The following is a 23,333-nucleotide window of genomic DNA, read 5'->3' as shown; positions in this document are numbered from 1 at the left end:
TTAATTCCAGTTTGACAAATAACTGCTTTGATACTACTCAACAGACAGTTTCCAACCAACGAAGTCAGCCATTTTATTGTTCTTTGATGTTTAACTAGATAATCCCTCTCTTTGTGGCACCTGTGGGTCTACATTATTGTTCTTTGTAGCAGAAGCTACTACATATCCTTCAGAAATACCAGCTCTCTCTCTATGAAACAAAACAAAACTTGTATGAAGCCATGTATTCTTAACTTCTCTTATAGTGTTCTATCCACCACATAACTAACACTGTTTCAATAAAGGAAGGAACAAGAAAACAAACATGGAGTCTTGGAGTTGGAAGAGACTTAAGGGGCTATCTACTCCAATCTATGCCTGAATAAAGACCCCCACACCAACATTGCCAAGAAATGGTTAGACAACCTCTTCCTGAAAAATCTGGAGGAATACAAAGTTAGTTAGAATAACTAACTCTCAGAAAGGGGAGAGGTAAGCCTACACTAAATAGCCTGGAAAGATCCTCATCAAATAATAATAATATAGAATCATAGAATCTTATTGTTGGAAGGGCCTTACAAGTTATCATATTGAAGATCCCCTAATGATTATAATGCTGATAAAATATTATCTGAGAATGTGCTCCCTCCCTCAGTTAGGCACGAGAGTCTTCTCTGCTTAAACAAAATTTTCCTAAATGCAAGAAAGCTGTAAGCTCTGAAATAAGAGATACTCTTAGAACAGCAATCCATTCCACAATCGAAAGGATACACCAATTAATAGGAAAAACGGAAAAATCCATCAATGGGACAGCCCATACTGCCTGTCTTTGGGGCCAATAAAACATTTAAATTGACGAGCTGCCTAGTTTTCAAAGCACAGCTGCATATAAATATTTAGCGGAGAACCCGGCTATGGGACCTTTAAAGCTGTGCTTGCTTTGAAGGCAGTTTTCGCTGTTGCTTCAACTTGGTTGGTATTCACTAGGCTATGGGTGCCTGGGGAGGCCATTTAACAAGGTTCCCTGTGACAGAGTTCTTAAAGGGGAAGAAAGGAGGGGGGAACTCATTGTTCATCTGCTTCCCTTTCAAGAAATATTTGTTTTTGCTGACAAGTCATAAACCCCAGTCTGAGAATTAGAAAGCAGATAAGCAAGGGAAGGTGGGTTGGATGCCCTGAGTTGGACACAGTGATGAGAAATCCAAAGCCAGCATACCAAGTACTTTTCTTTTCAATTATATTTATCATGACAACTTTTACACTAATTGATTTAAGTAGGTACAGTGAGATATAAAATTAAGTGGTAGGTAAAGTTTTTCTTCAGTGTATCATAATTCTCATGATACCTTTTATCCTTTTCCAATCACATCTCCCTTTTCTGTTACTAGATTTGGAGTCATGGGTCCTTCAGGCAGGTCACTTGACCTCCTGGGGCCCTCAGTTTTCTCATATGTAAAGTGATCAATTTGAACAAGATGACACCTGAAGTGGTTTCTAGTTTTAAATTTATTGTCCTATGATTCTATGTTACTTTAGTTAAATCACTTCACTTTCTTTGTCCTTTGTCTCAACATCTATAAAACCAGGTATTTGGACTAGATAGTTCATAAAGTTCTTCCCACCTATAAATCCATTCAATTCAATTTAGTTATCATTTATCAAGTACCTGCCATGTAGAAGGCACTGTGACAAAGTTAGAAATGTCAAATAAAAAGTTCTCAAGGAACTTCTTTTTTACTGGTTGTGTGGGGGTTATGGCAATGTAGACATAGGTAAATAAATGCAAAGGGTCCCAAAAGTCTTAGTGCAGTTTTTAGTTTTAATAGCTTAAAACTGCGCTAAGATACCTGGAACACCCTGGACAAAATAAATTGAAGAAGTAATAGCTACACCTTCACTAGGTGTTGAAAGCCAATAAATCTAAGAGACAGAGGTGAGAAGGAAATGCATTCCCAGCACAGGTGACAGCTGATAAAAAGGAAAGCAATAGATAATGCCTAATTCAGAGAAAAACAAGTGAACAGTTTGTCTAGAATACAGAGTACATGAAAAGCATGATATGAAATAATTCTGGGGAGGTAGAATGGAGCCAGCATATGAAGGAATTTAAATACCAAGATGAGTAATTTGTATTTTATTCTATGATCAATAGGGAGTCACTGAATATTCTTGAGCAAGGGAGTGACATGGTCAGATGTGTGCTTTGGGAGGATTAATTCATCAGATTTGTGGAGGTTGAATTGTAGAGATGAGAGACCAGAGTAGGGGGGGCACTTGATTATTATATTACTATAATAATCTAGGTAAAGAGTGATGGGGGCCTGAACTATGTTGATGGCTAAAGAGAATGATGATAGATGTGAGGGATGTTGTGGAGAGAGAATGGCATGGAATTGGCCACTGAGTGGATATGTGAGTGAGTGAGAGAAAAGAGTCAAGGATGTCATTCTAAGGTTGCAAAGCAGAGTGACTCAAAGATGCAACAGCATCAGCACAATGCCTGGAACATAGTAGGTATTTAATAAATGTTTGTTGAACTTAATCAAATTAAATCTCGAAGGAGGTGTGGATTTGGTGAGAGGAGGGGGATCGGATGAGTTCTGTTTTGGACACACTGAGTTTGAGATGCCTATGAAAGATAAGGTGGAGCTGTCCACCGGGTATGTGGTGCTAAAATTCTATGATCCTCACCACTCCTACTCAGTGTTAAGACATGCTATTGGCCTGTGGTAACTTTGAATCCCTTACTATGGCATCCACCTACCCTGCCCTCCTAGTCTTATATTCCAGACCTTTCCTTCCATTTTTGTCCCTCCTGTGTCTCATTTCTTCTAGGTCTCTGCTAGCTGACAATGGGTGGTAATAGGTAAAGCTGATAAACTGATCTTGGCTAATGTGTTGTTAATAGGTTACCCCTCTCCAGTGACATCATTCCTTAACTCAGTAACACTGCCTTTTTAATTAAGAAGGTTCTTAAATTGTGGGATGAGATTATGATGGAACACTACTGTACTATAAGAAATGATGATGAGCAAGATGCTCTCAGAAAAACCTGGCAAGACTTACATGAGCTGATGCAAAGTGAAATGTACTGTATACAAAGTAACAGCAATATTGTGAGATGATCAGCTATACAATGATCCAAGACATATCTGAAGGACTAATGAAAAATGCAATCTATCTCTAGAGGAAGAATTGATGGTGTCTGAATATAGATTGAAGTATCTTTTTTTTTTTAGTTTCTTTTTCTTAAGATTTTTTTGTCTGTTTTCTTTCACAACCTAATACAGAAATGTCGTGCATGACTACACATGTATAACTTATATTGAATTGCTTGTGTTCAAAAGGGGTGGGTGAGGAGGGAGAAAGAGAATTTGGAACACAATGTTTTAAGAATGAATGTTGAAAATTGTTTTTACATGTAATTGGGGAAAATGAATTAAAATTCTAAAAAAAGAAGGTTCTTAAGCATTTTTTTTCTTTTTTTTCGGGCAATGGGGGTTAAGTGACTTGCCCGGGGTCACACAGCTAGTAAGTGTCTGAGGCTGGGTTTGAACTCAGGTCCTCCTGAATCCAAGGCTGGTGCCTTATCCACTGCGCCACCTAGCTGCCCCGGTTCTTAAGTATTTTAAAAACTGTTATTTTGTTTGATTTTTATCCAGCTCTATGATGATGAGAAAAACTCTACTGACTGCAGATCAGTAACTATTTCTGTAATTCCCAATCTTAATAGACTTACTTGGGGCAAGTCTATGAGAAAGTTTAAGTGATATCATGGTCAGTCACACAGCCAGTAGGTGTCAGAGGAAGATTTGACCTCAGAATTTTTCTTTTACTATGATGCTCTCTATCTGTTATAATGATCTAAGTAGCAAAAATTACAGCCTTTAAATCAGGTCAGTGGCTATGTGATTTTAGGCAAGTCCCTTTCCCTTCCAGACCTCAGTTTCCTTATCTATAAAATGAAAGAACTGAATTAGATAATCTTGAAGGTTTCTTCTTGTTCTAAGATTCCATAACACAATGTCTCTAAGGTACTTTGAGAGTGAGAGTGCCTCTTAGGCTGCGTTCACTCTATCATTAAATCTACGAATCCACTGATTTTCATGGAATATTAATGAACCCTAACATTTTCTAAATTCATATGAAAGTTCAATAATTAATAACACATTGGGAGACAACATGGATAGTGTATGGAGTCAGGTGACACATAACTCTCTTATATTATATACTAATAGCTAATAATGGATAGCATTTATATAGCATTTTAAGATTTACAAATCACTTTACATATACTATCTCATTTAATTCTCAGAACAACCTGGGAGGTGTTATTATTATTATTATTATTTTGGTAGGTGTTATTATTATCCCCATTTTACAGGTAGGGGAACTGACACTAAGAGGCTAAGTGATTTGCTTAGGGTCACATAGTTATTGTATCCAAAGTAGGATTTGTACTCAAGTTCTATGACTCTATGTCTTATAGTCTATCCGTTATACTAGACAGCCTCAAAATTTTTCCCTCATTAAATAAAGAGTTTATTTTAGATGATCTCCAAAGTTCTTTTTTGGGGGGGAGGGGGTTATATGTGTATGATTATGTAAAACATGACCAAATTTGTCATTTTGTAGAAAACTTGATTAAAAGAAAAAAATGAAAGTGAAAAACAGCATGGTTCAGTCTGTTCCATGAATTATCAGTTCTTTCTTTGGAGGTGGATACTATGTTTCATCAATAGTCCTTTGGGATTTTCTTGGATCATTGTATTGCTAAGAAAAGCTAAGTCACTCCCAGTTCTTCATCAAACAATATTGCTGTCACTGTTCACAATGTTCTCTTGGTTCACTTCACTATACATCAGTTCATACAAGTCTTTCCAAGCCTTTCTGAAGTCATCCTGCTTGTCATTTCTTATAGCACAATAATATTCCATCACCATCATATACCACAGCTTGTTTAGTTATTCCCCAATTGATAGGCATTCCTTTGATTTCCAATTCTTAGCCACCACAAAAAGAGCTGTTCTAAATATTTTTGTACAAATAGGTCTTTTTCTCTTTTGGGGGATGTCTTTGGGATAGAAACCTAGTAGTGGTATTGCTGGATCAAAGGGTATGCATAGTTCTATAGCCCTTTGGGCGTAGTTCCAAATTGTTCTCCAGAATGTTTGGATCTTTTCACAACTCCACCAACAGTGAATTAGCATCCCAGCTTTCCCAGATCTCCTCCAACATCCAACATTTCCCATTTTTGTTATATTTTCTACTCAGATAGGTATGAGGTGATACCTTGGAGTTTTTTTTAAATTTGCATTTCTCTGATAAATAATGAACTAGAGCACTTTTTCATATCATTATAGATAGCTTTGATTTCTTTGTCTGAAAACTGCCTATTCATATCCTTTGACCATATATCAATTGGGGAATGACTTGTATTTTTATAAATTTGACTCAGTTCTCTATATATTTGAGAAATGAGGCCTTTATCAGAAATATTTATTTAAAAAATTCTTTCCCAGTTTTCTACTTCCCTTGTAATCTTGGTTATATTTGTTTTATTTGTGTAAAAGCTTTTTAATTTTATATAATCAAAATGATCTATTTTGCATTTTATTTTATTCTCTATATCTTCTTTGGTTCTAAATTCTCCCTCTGCCCATAAATCTGACTGATAAATAATTCCATACTCCCTTAATTTGCTTATGGTATCATCCTTTATATGTAAATCATGTACCCATTTTGACCTTATTTTAGTATACAGTATGAGATATTGGTCTGTACAAACCTCAAAATTTAAAGATGAAAGAACAGGTTCAAAAAGGATGATTGACTTGTCCATAATCAAATATGTAGGAGCCAGAGGTAGGATTTGAACCCAGGTCCTCCTTTCTAAGCCTTAGTTTTTTAATTTTAAAAATGGGGATAATTAATACTTATAGTTCTAATCTTTCAGGGCTTCAATGAGCTAATGTTTATAAAGCATTTTGCAAACCTTTAACGTGTTATATAAATGTCAGTTATTATTACCATTATGAGAAACATTGTCTTCCACACCACAGCATACTATAGCAAAATAATTATATCATATAAATAATAATGCTTACAGTAATCTTACTCCACCAACAAAGGTTTTCTGAGTTTGACTAGATTAGAAACTTATGACAGGGGGCAGCTAGGTGGCGCAGTGGATAGAGCACCAGCTCTGGAGTCAGGAGGACCTGAGTTCAAATCTGGCCTCAGACACTTAACACTTACTAGCTGTGTGACCCTGGGCAAGTCACTTAACCCCAATTGCCTCACTTAAAAAAAAAAAGTGCTGTGTAGAAACTTATGACAGGAAACACTAGCCCTTTTCTTGACTATACTTTGAGCATTTCATCCTTCAGTCCAAATGGGAATAAAACAACATTTCTTTTCATTCCATAAAGGGTCATCTCAATCTCCCCCATCTCCAAATTCCAAAGGCACTTAGTCTATACCACACAATTGGACACTGAGCTTGTGACATCCTACAGCTCTTTTATGCATGTGTTTTCTCTCCCTCGTCATCTTGTAAACTCCTTGAGATAAAAGGCAATATCTTATACTCTTTCTTAATCCACCCAACCAAGCACCTAGAACCATTTTGGGCATCCCATTGACACTCAGGGATGATTTGTTAAGTTTATTGGAACTTAATCAACTGAGATCTTAATCTTTGTTTCAGCTCTAGTTAGTCTCCTTTAGCGGAAATGTCCTTCATAGAGAAATCTTATTAAGAGGTAATAGACTTAGGGGCAGCTAGGTGGTGCCGTGGATAAAGCACTGGCCCTGGATTCAGGAGAACCTGAGTTCAAATCCGACCTCAGATGCTTGACACTTACTAGCTGTGTGACCCTGGGCAAGTCACTTAACTCTCATTGCCCTGCCAAAAAATAAAAATAAATAAAAAATAAAGAGGTAATAGACTTGGACAAGTCCCTTTTTACTGCAGTGATTAGGCATAGAATCAAGAAATTAGTAAGGGAGAAAGAGGTACTTCTGTTAGCTGACACTAAAAAAAGATTTCAGGCTCATAGATACATAATCAGTGGAACCCTACATCCTTATCACCCTCAGGGAAAAATTGACCAGACTATCCGAACTCACAGTGGTTTAGCCCTTTGGGCCACATTATCCTTTTTTACTTCTCCTTTTGCCCAAATAAACCTGCTACAGTACCAGCATAGAGGATGATTTATGCCAAGCCTATATGGATGACACTGGACCCATATTTAGGCTGAGAAGGGAAATATAGCTTAATGATCCCAGTATAGTCCTTAGTAATTCCTTGGAGAGTTGTGTTTAATTTGACTGATACATGGTAGAGTCCCTACAGTGACCATTGAAATTGGAAACAAGGGTAATTGTTACCATCATGTATGACCTTGAGTAATTCACTTCCCTTTTTTGGACCTTAGTTTTCCTTCTCTGTCAAAAGTGTGGAGGGTCAGACTAGATGAACTCTAAGGTTCCTTCTTAGTTTCAATGATATCTTACCCGTTTCTCAGGGGGTGCTCCATGTGGACAATCTGTGGGTGAAATGAGTAGAGTCACATTCTCATTCAGGGCACTGAAGGTGATGCTGATGTAATCTTGGTTGTATACATTCAGTTTAATTTGTTCATTCATCTACAGAAAATGGGGAAGAGGTTATTGCCATAATCACCCCTGATTATCCTTTCCTGATCATCAGGTAAATTTATTGAAAGTCCATATTTCTGTTATATATAAGTTAAAAGACAAATGTAGAAATTTGTCCTATGCGACACATATTTACAAATGGCTCCTGACCAAATGCAGAGAAATTTTATTTAACCCTATAGAACCCTATAGAGCCCTATAGAGTCAGTGTTACTCTGACAAGATAAGCATCCTAAAGAAACTCCATCCCCCCCATACACTTTACATACACCAGGAAGATAGTCCTGTTGCCTTTCTTCCAATTTTAGAATCAACAAAATGAAATCCTCAAAGTCTCATCATCTTTTAAATCTCTTCTAACTGGGTTCCTTTTTTATTTATTTTTATTTTTCTAACTGGGTTAGACAAGGCAGCCTCTGATTTATTGCCACATGAATAGTAGGGACAAGAAGCTCAATGAGTTCTGTAATGACAAAGCCAAATCACTGTAGACTAGGAAGGCATTTTGGAAGAAGTGGGACTCAATATATGCCTTAAAGGCTGGATAGGTGGGGATGAACCATCCAGAGATGAGAGGGCATTCAAAGTGGGAAGAAGACCATGGGCAACAAGTGACTGTGAAAAAGGGTGATATTTCATGGAACAATATACGGACCACCAAAGTTTTGGGGCAGAGTGGTAGGGTGAAAGTAATATCCAAGGAATATGATCACCAAAGTGCCTTCCAACTCTGAAGAGCAATGCACGGTAGGGGTTCCCAAGGTCGTGTAAAATTAATAAACTTAAGGGTCGGGAGGACAGTTAAGAAGCCTTCCCTTCCTCAAACTCCTATAGTACTTGCTTTCTGGATCTCTCTTTCTGGCTCTTAACTACATACTTAATTGCTATGTTGTTATTTTTTTGCTTCATGGGTAGATATGTTCCGTGAAATTAGACACTGTGCCGTATTCATCTTGGTATCTTCTATGGGTCTTAGAACAGGATTGGGTACATAGTAGGTGCTTAAACAATGAATGCAATTCTCTGATGGGCCTGGTATGCTTGCAAAAGCATTCTTCTGTGAATGATGTGCTAATGGGTATTGGGTAGCTACAGATACTCTCCCCCCATTGAATGAATGAAAGAATGAAATTCTAGTGAATCTCAGCACAGTCTTAGAAAGATATAATTCTCCTCCACTAATGCATGGGAAAAGCTACATAGACCTGATCATTAATATATACTTGCACTCTATGAATTGGTGGTTTTGTCTCCTACCTTATACTCTAATGATATCAAAGTCCGCTTCTTGGAGGTCCAACTCCATTTGTGAACTGTATGCCCCATAGTGTCTTTTATACACCCTCCTTCATGATTCATCATAAACATACATGGATAGCTGGGAGAAAACACACAAGGATGAGCAGAGGGAGGTGAGGATATATCTTTTGATGGAACTTCCTTTCATGAGTTCTAGGGAAAAAATGTGTATGTCATGGGAGGGGGAAGAGGGATGTTGGTTCCTCTTGCCTTAAGTTACAAATAGGCAGGTAGAAACTAAGAAGGACAAATACTAGGGCTAAAAGCCATGGAAAATGCTCATACTAGTGAATTTTACTGTAATAGAAGTGGCATTTTTTTTCTTGGTTGTCTCTGCCTCTCAGGATCTTCCAAGGGCCATGGTGATCCACAGAAGAAGGTGTGGTGAATTCCAGGACATGTCTACCATGTATCACCACATCTTCCTTTGACACTATCCTCTCACATAGGGCAGTCCTTAGGGTAAAAATGTCCCGGCACCTATCTTACCTTGTTCTTTTCTCTAAACCACCTGGACTCTTGAGAGATTCAGAGAGACAGAGACAAGAAAGCAAAATCCACTCCTCACCTCCCCTGCCCATACACACAATTTACTATATTGGGGCTCGGAGTATAGATTTGAATTCCACAGGCTTTCTTGTATTACAGTCCCATAGTTAAAGGAAAGAAATCATCAGGAAAACAAAGCAAGAGACACTGACAAATCCTTCAAGTAGATTTGGACATATTACACCCTTTTCCTGCTGTATCCTTTGAAAAAAATGCCTGAAAGTGGTCCTTTGGGAAACAACAGACAGACTATGAAAGTGAAAGTGTGCTTTATTTTCAAGGCTTGAATGTATGTTGTGGTGGTGTGGGGGCTAATCAGGCAAGACAGGATCAAACTTCACTGTAAACTGTTGACCCACCCATCAGGGATTATAAAGTGTCATCAGAGCCCAGATTTAGAGCTGAAAGGGGCCTTAAAGATCATCTAGTCCAATGGTGTCAAACTGAAATAGACATAAATCCCTGCCACATATTCACCCATTTAGTTGTTTTCAGTCATGCCCAACTCTTCATGATTCTATGTGGGGTTTTCTTGGCAAAGATCCTGGAGTGGTTTGCCATTTCCTTCTTCAGCTCATTTTTATAGTTGAGGAAAGTGAGGCAAACAGGGTTAAGTGACTTGCCCAGTAGTAAATGTCTAAGGCCAGATTTGAACTCAGGAAGATGAGTCTTCCTGACTCCTGGCCCAGAACTCTATCTACTGCCTACATATTGACTTAGAAAAACCATAAAGTAGCATTATCTATGTTGTATTCTTACTTATTTTGTCAAGCATTTCCCAATAACATTTTAATATGATTCTACCCCATGAGTTTGACTCCTTTGATCTATTTTAGCCACAAAGAGACAAGATAATTTCCTTCAGGTTATGTAAACTGTAAGGAACTGATTGGTATTTGGGCTCTGGTTTTCCAACTCCAAGTGTATGACTTTCCCCTATACTGCCCAGCTTCCTGCTACTCCATACTTCCTGCTGTCTTCTAAAAAGAGGGACTTAGCTTACTTTGAAGCCTACAGAAGAATAAGCAGAGCAGGAATCACAGGGAAAAAAAAAGTTTGAAGTTCTGTCACTCTGAATCAGCATAGATTTTCAGCTGGCTGATTGTGACTGAGTCCTGAACCATTTTACTAGAACCACAATTAAAGCAAGCCTATAAATATGTTGTATAGAACCAAACCCAGATCAGGAACTTGTAGAGCTCACATAAGAAGAGAAAGGCTTTGCCTTTCATCAGACCATTTTGGCAGCACAGAGATCTTTTAGGTTCCAATCTGAGCTGTCCACAAGATCCTGAAATAGCACAACACTTAATTCCCCATGAAAGTAGCAACAGAAATCTAGAGTACACCAGGCTATCCCAGTCATTCTTTCCAGAAGTTTTGAGAGCCTGGTTCTGATACAAAGTTCAAAGTAAGGAAATAAGCTGGGAGAATGAGAAAATAACAACAACAAAAAAAGAATTCTACCATAAAGAGCTATTATAGTATTTGGGATGTTCAAGACACAAATGCAAAAGAAGAAATGGAATCCAAAATATCTACCTCAAAAAGTCTCAAAGAAAAATGTAGCTTGGGCACAAGTTCAACTAGAATTTCTGGAAGAGATGAAACAAGAGGTGGAAAAAGTTTTATAAATGAAGTGAGAGTATTAGAGGGAAAATGGAAAAGAAATGAGATCTATGGAAAAAAAGCATTGGAAAGAAAACTAGTAGAATTTATGAATTTGTTTTTGTAACTATATATGTTTGTAACAGGGATTTGTTTTCTTTCTCAGTTGTGGTAGTAGGGGAGGTAGGAAAAAAAGGCAGATGTTGGTTGATCCAAGAAAGCAAAATTTAATTTTAAAAATGATGGATGACTCCCTTTCAAATGTATTGTAGAAAAAATTTTTGTTAAGCTATAGTTTGGACAAGATGGCCTCTGAGGCTCTAAATCTATGAAAGAATGATGAAACTGAAGAACTTGAGTACTCAGGTTTTGAATGAGATGGAAGTGAATAATCTATTATTTGTGAATAAAAGATCACCAGTCCTTGCCCATTTACCCTGGTATGCTTCTTAAGACTCTCCCAGGCCTTATCATGTGTCCTGCTCCTATACTTTGTAGTATAGGAAACTAAGGACCTCTGGGTTTTGCAATCCACCCCATTCCTGATATCTTAGGACTCCTGACCCTTCCATCTGACTAGCGTCTGAACTTTCCATTCTGCTGTTGTCTCCTCCAAATTAAAAAATGAGCTCCTTGAGAACAGGGACTGGGTATCTTTTCCTCTTTGTATCTTCAGTGCTTAGCACAGTATTTTGGTACATTGTAAGTACTTAATAAATCCTCTTTTCTTGTGTTTTTTTCACTCAGATGTTATGTTTGCAGTATCATTGTTTCTAATAACCTACTTACCGGTTCTTGAGGTTATACTGCACACTTCCATGGCCTTCGGCAGTAAACAGACCTATGATGGGGAAGTTTGGAGTATCATTGAAAATGCAGGTTGTGTATCTTCCTTGCAGCATGTAGGAATCCTGAGACACAGCAACATGTCCTGAAGGATAGCTGGTAGGCACAGTCAGTCAGATAAATTTCTCAGGCCTGTTGATGGGACCCTAGCGAGCTACAGAAGAAAGCATGCTAGATCTGGAATCAAAAGATCTAGATTCAAAATCTAGATTCAAATCCCAGCGCTACCAGTTGCATGTGACCTTGGACAAGTAACTGAATCCTCTAGACTTCAGCTTCCTCGTCTATAAACCAAGGGAGAATGGGTGAAGACTATGTGAAGGATCTGGAAATGCTGAGCCTAAGAAAGATAAAACTCAGGTCTTACAGGTCTTGATGTTATGTTTAAGAATACTGCCCCTTGGGTGCCACCCTTATTGGGTACTCCTTATTTCTTAATCTTATTTTCATTGATCTTTTGCTGCTTTTACATTGCCTTCATGTTTAACACTCCTTTTTCCCACCCTGCCCCTACTGCCACATAGCCATCAATTATAACAAAGATTCCAAAAGAAGAGGGGGAAATAGTTCAGAAAAACCAATCAATCAGAAAAAAAAAAACTAATGTCAACTGAATCTGACAGTATTTACAATATTCCATACTCACACTCCCCCACCTTTACAAAATGGGGAGGCAGAATGTACCTTTTTTGCATTCTTTCCCTGCTTCTTAGAAAATTTCTGATGAACCTGTAGGAGTTTCCCATATTGCCTTAGATGTTTTTAATTTTTTAAAATAATAAACATTTTTATTTATAATTTTGAGTTCCAATTTTTATCTCTCCTTTCCCTCCCCTTCCCCTCCCTGAGGCAGCAAGAAATCCAATATTAGATTATATATGCAATTATGTAAAACATTACCATATTAGTCATTTTGTACAAGAAAACTTGAACAAAAAATGAAAGAAAGTAAAAATAGCATGTTTCAGTCTGTGTTCAATCAATATCAGTTCTTTCTTTGGAGGTAGATAGTATGCTTCATTATTAATCCTTTGGCATTGTCTTGGATCATTATATTGCTGAGAATAGCTAAGTCACTCCCAGTTCTTCATCAAACAATATTACTGTCTCTGTGCACAATGTTCTCTTGGTTCTGCTCACTTCATTCTACATCAGTTCATACAAGTCTTTCCCAGGCTTTTCCAAAGTCATCCTGCTTGTCATTTCATTATAGCACAATAATATTCCATCACTATCATATAGCCATTTCCCAATGAATGGGCATTCCTTTGATTTCCAATTTTTAGCCACCACAAAAAGAGCTGCTAGAAATATTTTTGTATAAATAGGTCCTTTTCTCTTTTTGGGGATGTCTTTGGTACACAAACCTAGCAGTGGTATTTCTGGATCAAAGGGTCTGCACAGTCCTAGATGCTTTTTAGCATGAGAAATTCAATGGTCACTCGGATTGACCTTGGAGAAGTTACCCTTTCACTGTGACCTATCTATCTTTCATCCCATAAACAAAAATAGCTTTATACATAGGAGGAATAGGAAACTACCTTCACAGCATGATGGCAGGGAAAGGTCCCTTGTGGTCCACTATGCTCCTCTTCACTTCTCCAGTCTACTCATGTTTCACTTTACATATCCTCCTCTTCTTATCCAGTCACCTCTGCCTTGCTACACATACTGTTCTTCTGTTTTCCACTCCTTTCCTCTTTCCAGTTATAGAACCATAATTCAAATAAAGCCTGCCAAAGGTGTGTCAGTGTACACCACCCAGTAACTTTCCAAATCAAGATAACCCCATATCAATCGTCATTGTCTTCCTGGACCAGAGTCGAAGCTCCACCAGGGGCAGAGACTGTCTTCATTTTTGTTTCTGTATTCCACAGAACAGAGCCTTAGTGCTTGGCACATAGTGTAAGTGCTTAATAAATGTTTCTTAATTTCTGGATGAGGAAACTGAAGTCCTAGGACATACTCAAGGTCATACAAGTATTAAAGAACAGATGGGGGATTTGAATTCACTTCCTTAACCTCTGAATCCAGTGCTCTTGACATCAGGCATTTACATTTCTGGGTCAATGAAGGATCTGAGTTTTTGGAGCAGTAGAGTAGGAAGAGAAACATAGATGGTAGGGGCATGTCCTAGGGCACTGACAAACTTTGCTGTGTGTGTGTGTGTGTGTGTGTGTGTGTGGCACTTTCCTCTGAATACTATGACTAAGTAAGGAGTCAGTGGTTTACAGAACATGAAGATCCCATGGGCTAGTACCTTCTAACCCTAACATCTTATTGGGGTGCCAAGCCATTTGACCTTTACAACCATCCTCCAGGTCCATTGTATCATTGTCACCTAAAATGATTCCAGTGTCCAACTGTTGATGATGCAGAATTAATGGTGCTCTTTGGGAGCTAAGACAGAAAGGTGTTGCCCTAATATCTCCACCCACCAAAAGAAAGATCTCCTGCTGGAAATACATGGGAAAATGTTTTGGCCATGCCAGTGCAGACTCAAAGAGAATCATAGCTATAAAGCTGAGAGAGACCTTAGAGATGATTTACTTTGATTCCTTCATTTTATAGAGAAGGAAATAGGAGAGGTGAAATAAGTTTCCCAAGGCCAGATTCAGGATTTGAACCCAAATCTTCTAATTCAAATTCTAGCACTCTCTCAGAATGTTAAAGTTTAGAGAGCATTTCACCCAACCCCTTTATTTTACAGAAAAGGAAACTTAGTCTCAGAGAGATTAAGTTATTTGTCCAAGGTCATACAGAGATGCCCCAGGAAGGATCAGAAGAATCCAGGCCTCAGATTCCCATCATATAAATCTAATCACCATACTCTCCAGTCTAGCAAGAGCTTTCCCTTGAGGTGAAGGGATGGGAAATCCTATGTTGTAGCTTCCTATTTTTTTTAAAGTATTGATATCTTCTGTTTTAATATTGTCTTCATATATAGATATATCCTTCCCTCCTCCTCTGTCCAAGGAGCCCTTTCTTGTAACAAAAAATAAAAAATAAAAAGAGGGAAAAAGTCAGTTCAACAAAACTAACCAACACATCAATTGAATCTGATAATATATGCAATGTTGTACTCCCATAGTTCTTTAACTGTGTAAGGAGGAGAGAGATGCCTTTTTTTTCCCTTCATTTCTTCTCAAGGGTCAAGCTTGGTTGTTATAATTGCACAAGTAGATTAACCAATTATTCTTGCTAACCAGGCGCTTAACTGGATGCTAAGCTCAGCTCTTTCTTATGCTGCCTCAGGACCCCTTAAAGAAAGACAAAGTCCATGTTATTCCTCTCTAGACAGAGAGGTGATCAGCTAATATGTAGAATGAGACACACGGATGGGGGCATGGCCAAAAGTTTTTTTTCCTTTTTTCTTTTTTCCCCTATGGGTGGGAAAAATAATTGATAATTGAAAAAAAAAAGTTAAAAGTGAGGAAATGTCTATAGTGCCCCGCCCCAAACCTATGATTTCTGACCATCAGGATGGGCTTGCCATTAAGATGATAGGCTATCAGCCCATGCACAACTAGTCACAACTAATGTAAAGCTTGGGTGTTGCTTGGAAAACCAGCAAGTTTTATGTGGTCCTAGTATGGGTGGGAGTGGTGGGGCCAAGAGCCAGGTAGATAATTCCACTAGCAAACAAAGACCTTTGATGGGGTGGAATCCTTCTCTTGCATAATAAATATTTCATCTCCCTCTCCTGACCAGCTTATCTGAACCTAATTCATGGACATCTTCATGGGGCACCAGGGTAGTTGATCCTATTAAATTCAGTGAAGAGCTGGAATAGGATAATGCAGGCAGGGGAGGAAAACAACAACACTTGAATGAGCCCTCTGTGTTTCATATACTGCTATACATTTGGAAGCTGAGGCTGAATAAAGCGTGATGAATGGATTCATTTAGGCTAGAGAAATAATGTGACATCTTTGACTAGGAGCTTAAATTCTGAATTCCCAGTTTGGCTAAAAGACTAAATTGAGCTTGAGTTCCTGGAGCAGCCTGGGATGATGCCTGCCCGAATCCTTCAGTCCCTTAGAAAGGTTGCTAAGCCAACTCAGACAATTTTCTATTTCTCCAGGGCCCAGGGCCCCTGAGCAGTAAGTGGAATTATTCAAATTGATCCCCTGATGCTTTTACTCTCTCCCCCCACAAAAAAAGAAGAAAGAACTAAACAATCAAAAGTGGCATTATTCAACTATCTTTAGGAAGGGGAGCTGGTTGGGGAGAAAGGATACTAGTTAGGGCTCTGGCCCTAGCTCTTTGCTAATTAGTTGTCTGACTTTGGGTAAACCACTTCCCTTTTCTGGGACTCAGCTTCCTCTGTCAATGAGAGGGTTGGACAAAGTGATCTCTGAGGCCTCACCCAGCTATGACAGTCAAGGATGAATCCATAATGCATATTGTGACAAGGGTGATGGTGGAGAGAGCCGATTTGCTGGATTAGGGTACCTCCAACAGACCTAGGCATGTACTCTCTGTGGGCCGCTTGCTCTGGTACCTTGCTGAAAGACTTGTACCTTTTGCTGGGATGACACAACAGTGTCTGATAGTATTTGTTACAAATACCAGGAGTCCCCAGGACTATACTTCCAAGACCCTAAGCCAAATACCAAAGTCAATGAAGTCTTTGCCTTGTTACTTCTGTCCCTGAGGTGCCTAGTAACTTCAAGTCACTTTTGAGACCATAGTTCAACTATGGCCTCAGATACTTACTAGTTGTGTTGTGACCCTGAGCAAGTCACTTATCTCTTGTTTGCCTCAGTTTCCTCAACTATAAAATAAGGATAACAACAGCATCTACTTTACAGGATTGTGAAGATCAAAGGAGATATTTGTACAATGCTTGGCACAATGCCTGACACATAGTATAGGTGATTGACCTTTGTCAGCAAGCTGATATCTCTGCTTTTTTCATATGCTGTCCAGATTTGCCATAACTTTCCCTCCAAAGAGCAAGCATCTTTTAATTTCATGGCTACAGCGATCTTTGAACCCAAGGTTATAAAATCTGACACTGCTCCCCTTTCTTCTGTATTTGCCAGGAAGTAATGGGACCACTTGCCAAGATCTTAGTCTTCTTGATGTTAAGCTTCAGGCCAGCTTTTATACAGGGTAGCTGTATACAAAAGACACCCCCAAGCAAACAACAGAAACAAACAGAGAAGACCACTCAGGAACAAAAGATAACCAAAGCCACAATTCCCCACAAAAGTCTCACTGGCCATTTTCTTTCTCCTTTTCCATCAAATAAGAATGTTTAAAGCACTTTGCAACCCTTTAATACCCTGAATGCTAGTTATTATTACTATTTTCCCATTTAACTTATATGGAGTTTCAGAAAAAAAAAAAGTATTTCAACCTCACTGCTTTTAGTCGCTGCCTTTAAGCAGCCTCAGAGTTGGGAGTGAGTCCTCATGTGAGGGATACTGACAACAGCTCCTGACTTCCCGAATAAGGACAGTAGAACCCACTTCCCTAGCAGTCAATTGCCAAGCAACTTGGACAATTCAAGACCTAGATGAGAACCTAAAAGTTAAAAAAAGACTGTCAGGGGGCGGTTAGGTGGTGCAGTGGATAAAGCACCAACCCTGGATTCAGGAGTACCTGAGTTCAAATCCGGCCTCAGACGCTTGACACTTAACTAGCTGTGTGACCCTGGGCAAGTCACTTAACCCCTATTGCCCGCAAAAACAAAACAAAACAAACCTGTCATCGGCCATGTGAAACAAGTGATTGTCATGGAGAGCAATGAGGGTAACAGTGAGGATAGGAACTGTCCAGTTCATTCTCATTCAGAGAAACCTAGAAGGTAGAGTTGGCCAGGCACAGACATACATAGAAACACAACTGGTTTTACGAACACCCAGAAAAGACCTCAGAGGCTCCATCCAATCTCTTTAATTTATAGATGAGGAAACCAAGGGCCAGAAAGAACTTGCTAAACTTGCTTTTCTGCTGCCTATCTCAGAATCAAAATCTTGCAGCTTGAACCTGGACCAGACCAGATAATGATGTAGAATAACTTTAAAGAGAAAATACAAGAAGGTGAAAAACATGACTGTCCAGAGATATTGGGGGTGGGAGGGGATGGTAACTAGCCCTACTATATACACCTGGAGGCATCTTCTTATCACAACACAGTAATAATAACTGCTGTCCAGTAATGATTCATCAAGAAATTACACTTGTTAAATAACATACTCTCTTTACTGTCTTCATGAAGACAATGGAATAATATCTTTTATAAAGATCTACAAACAGAAGAGTTAAAATAGCACTACATAGCATAGTAGAAAGACTTCTAAATTCAGTCAAAAGTATCATGAATTAATGGAATCATAGATTTATAGCTAGAAGTAACCATAGAGTTCATTTTACAGATCAGGAAACTGAGGCATCAACTGATTTGCCTAAGCTGATAATTGGTTCCACTTTCCACTTTCCACATTTACTAGCTATCTGTCCATAGGCAAATTCACTTCTCCTTCATATCTCTGAGTCTCAGTTTCCTTATCTGTAAAAAGGGTGTAGACTAACACCATAGTAGTTTTTAGATCTATTATGAAACAATAACAACTCTTTTCCTCCTTCTTCCTCATTGCTTGATTCTCCTCTCTCAGCTCTGCTCTTGACTTTGCAGGCTTCTCCTCCATCCCTCCCCCACCCCCTGCTTTTCAGCTCCATTTTAAGTATTGTCCATCATATATTAGAATAAACTTCCCAAGGGCAGGGACTGTCATTCTTTTTGCTTGAATTTTTATTCCCAGAACCTTAGCTCAGTGCTTGGCACATTTTGTTGTTATTGTTGTTGAGTCATTTCAGACTCCACTTGGGGTTTTCCTGGCAAAGATACTGAACTGTTTTGCCATTACCTTCTCTATCTCATTTTATGGATGAGGAAACTGAAGCAAATAAGGTTAAGTGACTTGACCAGGGTCACACAGCATGTAAGTCTCTGAGGCCAGATTGGAACTTAATAAATAAATAAGTGCTTAATAAATGTTTGTTGCCTTGTTGGTTTGATGGTGTTAGGGGAATGGAAGGTTACAGTATACAAATAATTTCCTTCTACGTCATGGGGATTTTGGTAAAGATTTTTGCCCTGTCCCTTTCTTTCCACTCCCTTTACATGCTATGATGAGTATTCAAAATTAGATGGCTTAATAATTACCATAAAATCAACAGATAATAGAGTGACCTTCATGAGACACTTTGAGATACAATGACAGATACTGTGTCAAAATTAAAAATAAGTTGTTTTAAATCATTGAGTCTAAATCCCCTCACTTTGTAGGTCATAGATCTAGAGTTAAAAGGGACCCCACTGGCTACCTGGAGCAATCTTTTGAAAAAGCATCCCTTCTGGGGACAGCTAGGTGGTGCAGTGGATAAAGCACCAGCCCTAGATTCAGGAGGACCTGAGTTCAAATCCAGCCTCAGACACTTGACACTTACTAACTGTGTGACCTTAGGCAAGTCACTTAACCCTCATTGCACCACAAAAAGAAAGAAAGAAAAAGCACCCCTTCTACAACATTTCTGGCAGGGGATCATTTAGCCTTTGTTTGAAGACCTTCAATGAGACTTACTACCTCTGATGGCAGCTCTGGAATTATTTTCATCAAGTCCCACTTAGTGGTTAAGAAGGTCTATAGAATCAAAGCATTAAGTAAACTGAGGTCAGGTAGTACAGTGGATAGAGCTCTGCATCTGAAGTCAGGAAGACCAGAGTTCAAATTTGGCCTTTGACACTAGCTATATGACCCTGGGCAAATCACTTAACCTCTGTTTGTCTTAGTTCCCTCACCTGTAAAAGGGGGAAACATAAGAATATTTACCTCCCAGGATTGTTGTAAGGATCAAATGAGTTAATAGTTGCAAAGGGCTTAGCACAGTACCTGACATCTGGTAAGCACTACATAAATGTTAGCAATTATTATTATAGAGAAGGCCAGATCTCTTTAAGTCAGTGATAAATTAAACCCAAGATAAAAAAAGTTAGTTTCAAAGGTAGGAGAAATTGTAGGCCACAAATTGGGAGAGGTGTGAAAGTGAATGTATTAGGGGCAGCTAGGTGGCACAGTGGATGGAACACTGGCCCTGGATTCGGGAGGATCTGAGTTCAAATGCGGCCTCAGGCACTTGACACTTACTAGCTGTGTGACTCTGGGCAAGTCACTTAACCCTCATTGCCCCTCAAAAAAAAAGTGAATGTATTAGATCATGGGCAACAACTATCAGGCACTTAGGCTGGCCAGGAGTTATTCACTAGAAGGGCTCTGGTCCTACATGCTCATCTCCTTTATGCTCACCTACACACTCTTCTGCGTCTGTGGCACCATGGGGAATACATATAGGGTGTCCAAAAAGTCTGATTGCAGTTTTAGTCTGGGCAGCTAGGTGGTGCAGGGGAGACAGGAAGATGAGTTCAAATTTGACCTCAGTACCATCTCACACCCATCAGATTGGCTAATATGACAAAAAAAAGGAAAATAATAAATGTTGGAGAAGATGTAGAAAAATTGGAACACTAATGCACTATTGGTAGAGTTATGAACTGATCTAACCATTCTGGAGAGCAATTTAGAACCATACCTTTGACCCAGTAATACCACTACTAGGTCTGTACCCCAAAGATCATAAAAAAGGGAAAATAACCCACATGTACAAAAATATTTATATCAGCTCTCTTTGTAGTGACAAATAATTGGAAACTGAGTGAAGTGAGCAGAAGCAGGAGGACATTGTACATAGTAACAGAAATGTTATGTGATGATCAGCAATGATAGACTTTGCTTGTCTCAGCACTACAGTGATCCCAGACATTTCCAAAGGACTCATGATGGGAAATGTTCTCTATATCCAGAAAAAGAACTGTGGAATCTGAATGCAGATTGAACCATACTATTTTTACTTTTTCTTTTCTTTTTTTCCCTTTCTTGAGGTTTTCCCCTTTTGTTCTGATTTTTCTCTCACAACATGACTAATGTGGAAATATGTTTGATGTTATTGTACATATATAACCTATATCAAATTGCTTGATGTCTTGGGGAGGCAGGGAGGGTAGGGAAGGAGGGAGCAAAATTTGGAACTCAAAATCTTATAAAAATGAATGTTGAAAACTATCTTTACATGTAACTAGAAAAAAATAAAATACTATTAAGGGAAAAACTTCTGGGCCCAGGCACTTTCTAGCAGTGTGATCCTGGACAAGTCCATTTAACTCTGTTTGCCTCAGTTGTCTCATCTGTCAAATGAGCTGTAGAAGGATATGGCAAGTCATGCTAATACTTTTGTCAAGAAAACCCTAAGTGGGGTCACAGTTTTAAGCAGTTTGATTAGCTTTAAACTGCACTGAGACTTTTGGGACACCCTGTAGAAAGGTCTTGTCCTACAGCCCTTTACTTCTACCCATCTAAGCATCCCATGGAGATTGGTGCCCCCTATAATCTCACATCTATTATCCCCCAATGTTTTATTGCTACCACAGATATCTGAGTATTCAATCCTCCTTTCCTTTCCAGACTTAAATGATAATTTAGGTTTGGGGAGGGGAAAGGGTGGATAATTATAAGGGAAATAATAAATGTTAAAATATACACCAAATGGTATAAGCAATCAGAATGCTCAATAGTTAAATTTGATAAATTACTGACATAAAACTGGCTAGCACTAAACTTTAATGAGCCTCATCCCAAGCCCAGTATAGAATAGGCTCGGTCCTTCAAGGCAGGACAAGATCTTTAAGATCAAGGCAAGATTTTTGTCTAGGAGAACCACCATGTGTATTTCCTCCTATGCCAAACCTTGCTCCAGACCTCTCCTCCCCGAGAGAAGAGACTCATGTCTTTGGCTCCTTCTACTTTGTGATCTGCCTGACTGAGGTAAGTGGGCAAATTATAATAACTATCCCATCTCCAGTCAATCCACGATCTTACCCAGGTAGTATGTCTATTTTCTCTCCCTCCAGAATCCTACCTGATTACTATAAGAAGATGATGGAACCTCAAAGGAACATAGATTTTAGTGTTCTTCATCTCACCAACTCACTTTCAAGTTCATTGAAACAAATCCTTTTGTTTATAAGGTCATTCAAAAACACATAGATTTTACTGTTCTTAACCTAAAGGAGGATTTTGTGTTCATGCTTGGAGGGTTGGTGTGTTTGGTCATTTCGACACAGGGGAACTTAATTTGTCACCCAGGATGAGGTTCCAGATACCCCTAGGGCCCATGTTGTTTCAAATGTCCTAAGTTAGGAGCCAGTGTCCACATCAATACTTTTCAGAGAGATGAAAACTTGTGGGAATGAGCAACTAGAGTAAGAGGGACCCCTCCCACAAAGTGAAGGATACAAAACAAAGGTGGTCCCATCGTAGAAGGTGTAATGAAACCTGAAGGCCCTCTTCCACTTGGTGTCCATTGCATGAGTGCGATGGCCAATGGGATAAGGAGGGCGTGTGGTAGGATGTAAGAGAGTCTTTGAGTCCCCATTGTAGATACTTGAGTGAGAACTGGACTTCTTGTCAGTATAGTTGTGTAAGATGACAGGAAAAGAAAATCTCTTCCCTTTCCAAGAGTTCTTTTCTGCTTCTCTGGAAGAAATTAGAAGTGGGTGAAATTCAATTGGGTTTTAACTCAACAAACTGGGCCCTTGTTCCAACCCCCTCTACTGGATCTTTCTGAGTTTCTAGTCATGGACTTGCTATCCTTGGGGTTCTCCTGGACTGTTTAGTAGAATTAGCTTGAGCACAGAGTCATCTGAGGATGGCCAATGATTGAATGGCAGGAAGAGATATTCTTTTCCGAATCTATTAGGGTAAAACTCTCAAACCCAAATCCATCCAGTCAGCTATGGCCTGGTCTGTGGTACCTACCATGGTGGTCTTCACACAGTAGGTACTCAATAAACATTTGTTAAATTACATCAAGATACATCACTATATGAGTTGCCATAATAATAATAATAATAATAATAAATACAAGGAACAGAGTCAAGATGGCAAAGAATGATTATTTTCTGCTAAGCTCTCCCAACATTTCCTTCTAAACAACTTTTAAAAGCATGTCAAATTGAATCCTAAGTTATATAACCAATAAAAAGTCACAGTGAGTAATTTTTTTCAGCCCAGGACAGCTTGGGAAGACAGGGGAGGTCTATGGACACTAGAGGGGGGGACAGGTCAGGAATATGGCACAGCAGAAGTGACACCAGTTATGGACCTTTGAGGTGGTGGCAGTGAAGAAGCAATGGCAATGGTACCTAGAATGTTTAGCATTCAGAGATGGTAAAAGGATTAAACTCTTGGTCAGTAAGAGATTACAGGGGACCCTTTATGCCAGCACTGGCTCATCACCAGGTGCCATTCGGCTATTCCATT

The 23,333-nt window shown here is 38.9% G+C and overlaps 1 protein-coding gene across 1 annotated transcript in view; it reads right to left on the bottom strand.

Annotated features, from left to right (window-relative positions):
• C1H3orf20 (chromosome 1 C3orf20 homolog) overlaps positions 1–23,333 on the bottom strand; it is a 103,139-nt gene that overhangs the window by 48,442 nt on the left and 31,364 nt on the right. The window contains exons 8-11 of the mRNA XM_044001448.1: positions 22,308–22,547; positions 11,890–12,042; positions 8,902–9,022; positions 7,501–7,632 (exon numbers count right to left, since the gene is read on the bottom strand). Coding sequence (XP_043857383.1) covers positions 7,501–7,632; positions 8,902–9,022; positions 11,890–12,042; positions 22,308–22,547 — 646 coding nt within the window. The remainder of the gene's footprint in view (positions 1–7,500; positions 7,633–8,901; positions 9,023–11,889; positions 12,043–22,307; positions 22,548–23,333) is intronic.

Source organism: Dromiciops gliroides, chromosome 1, assembly GCF_019393635.1.
Source record: "Dromiciops gliroides isolate mDroGli1 chromosome 1, mDroGli1.pri, whole genome shotgun sequence".
Lineage (NCBI taxonomy): Eukaryota > Metazoa > Chordata > Mammalia > Microbiotheria > Microbiotheriidae > Dromiciops > Dromiciops gliroides.
This window is presented reverse-complemented; position numbering and strand designations above follow the sequence as displayed.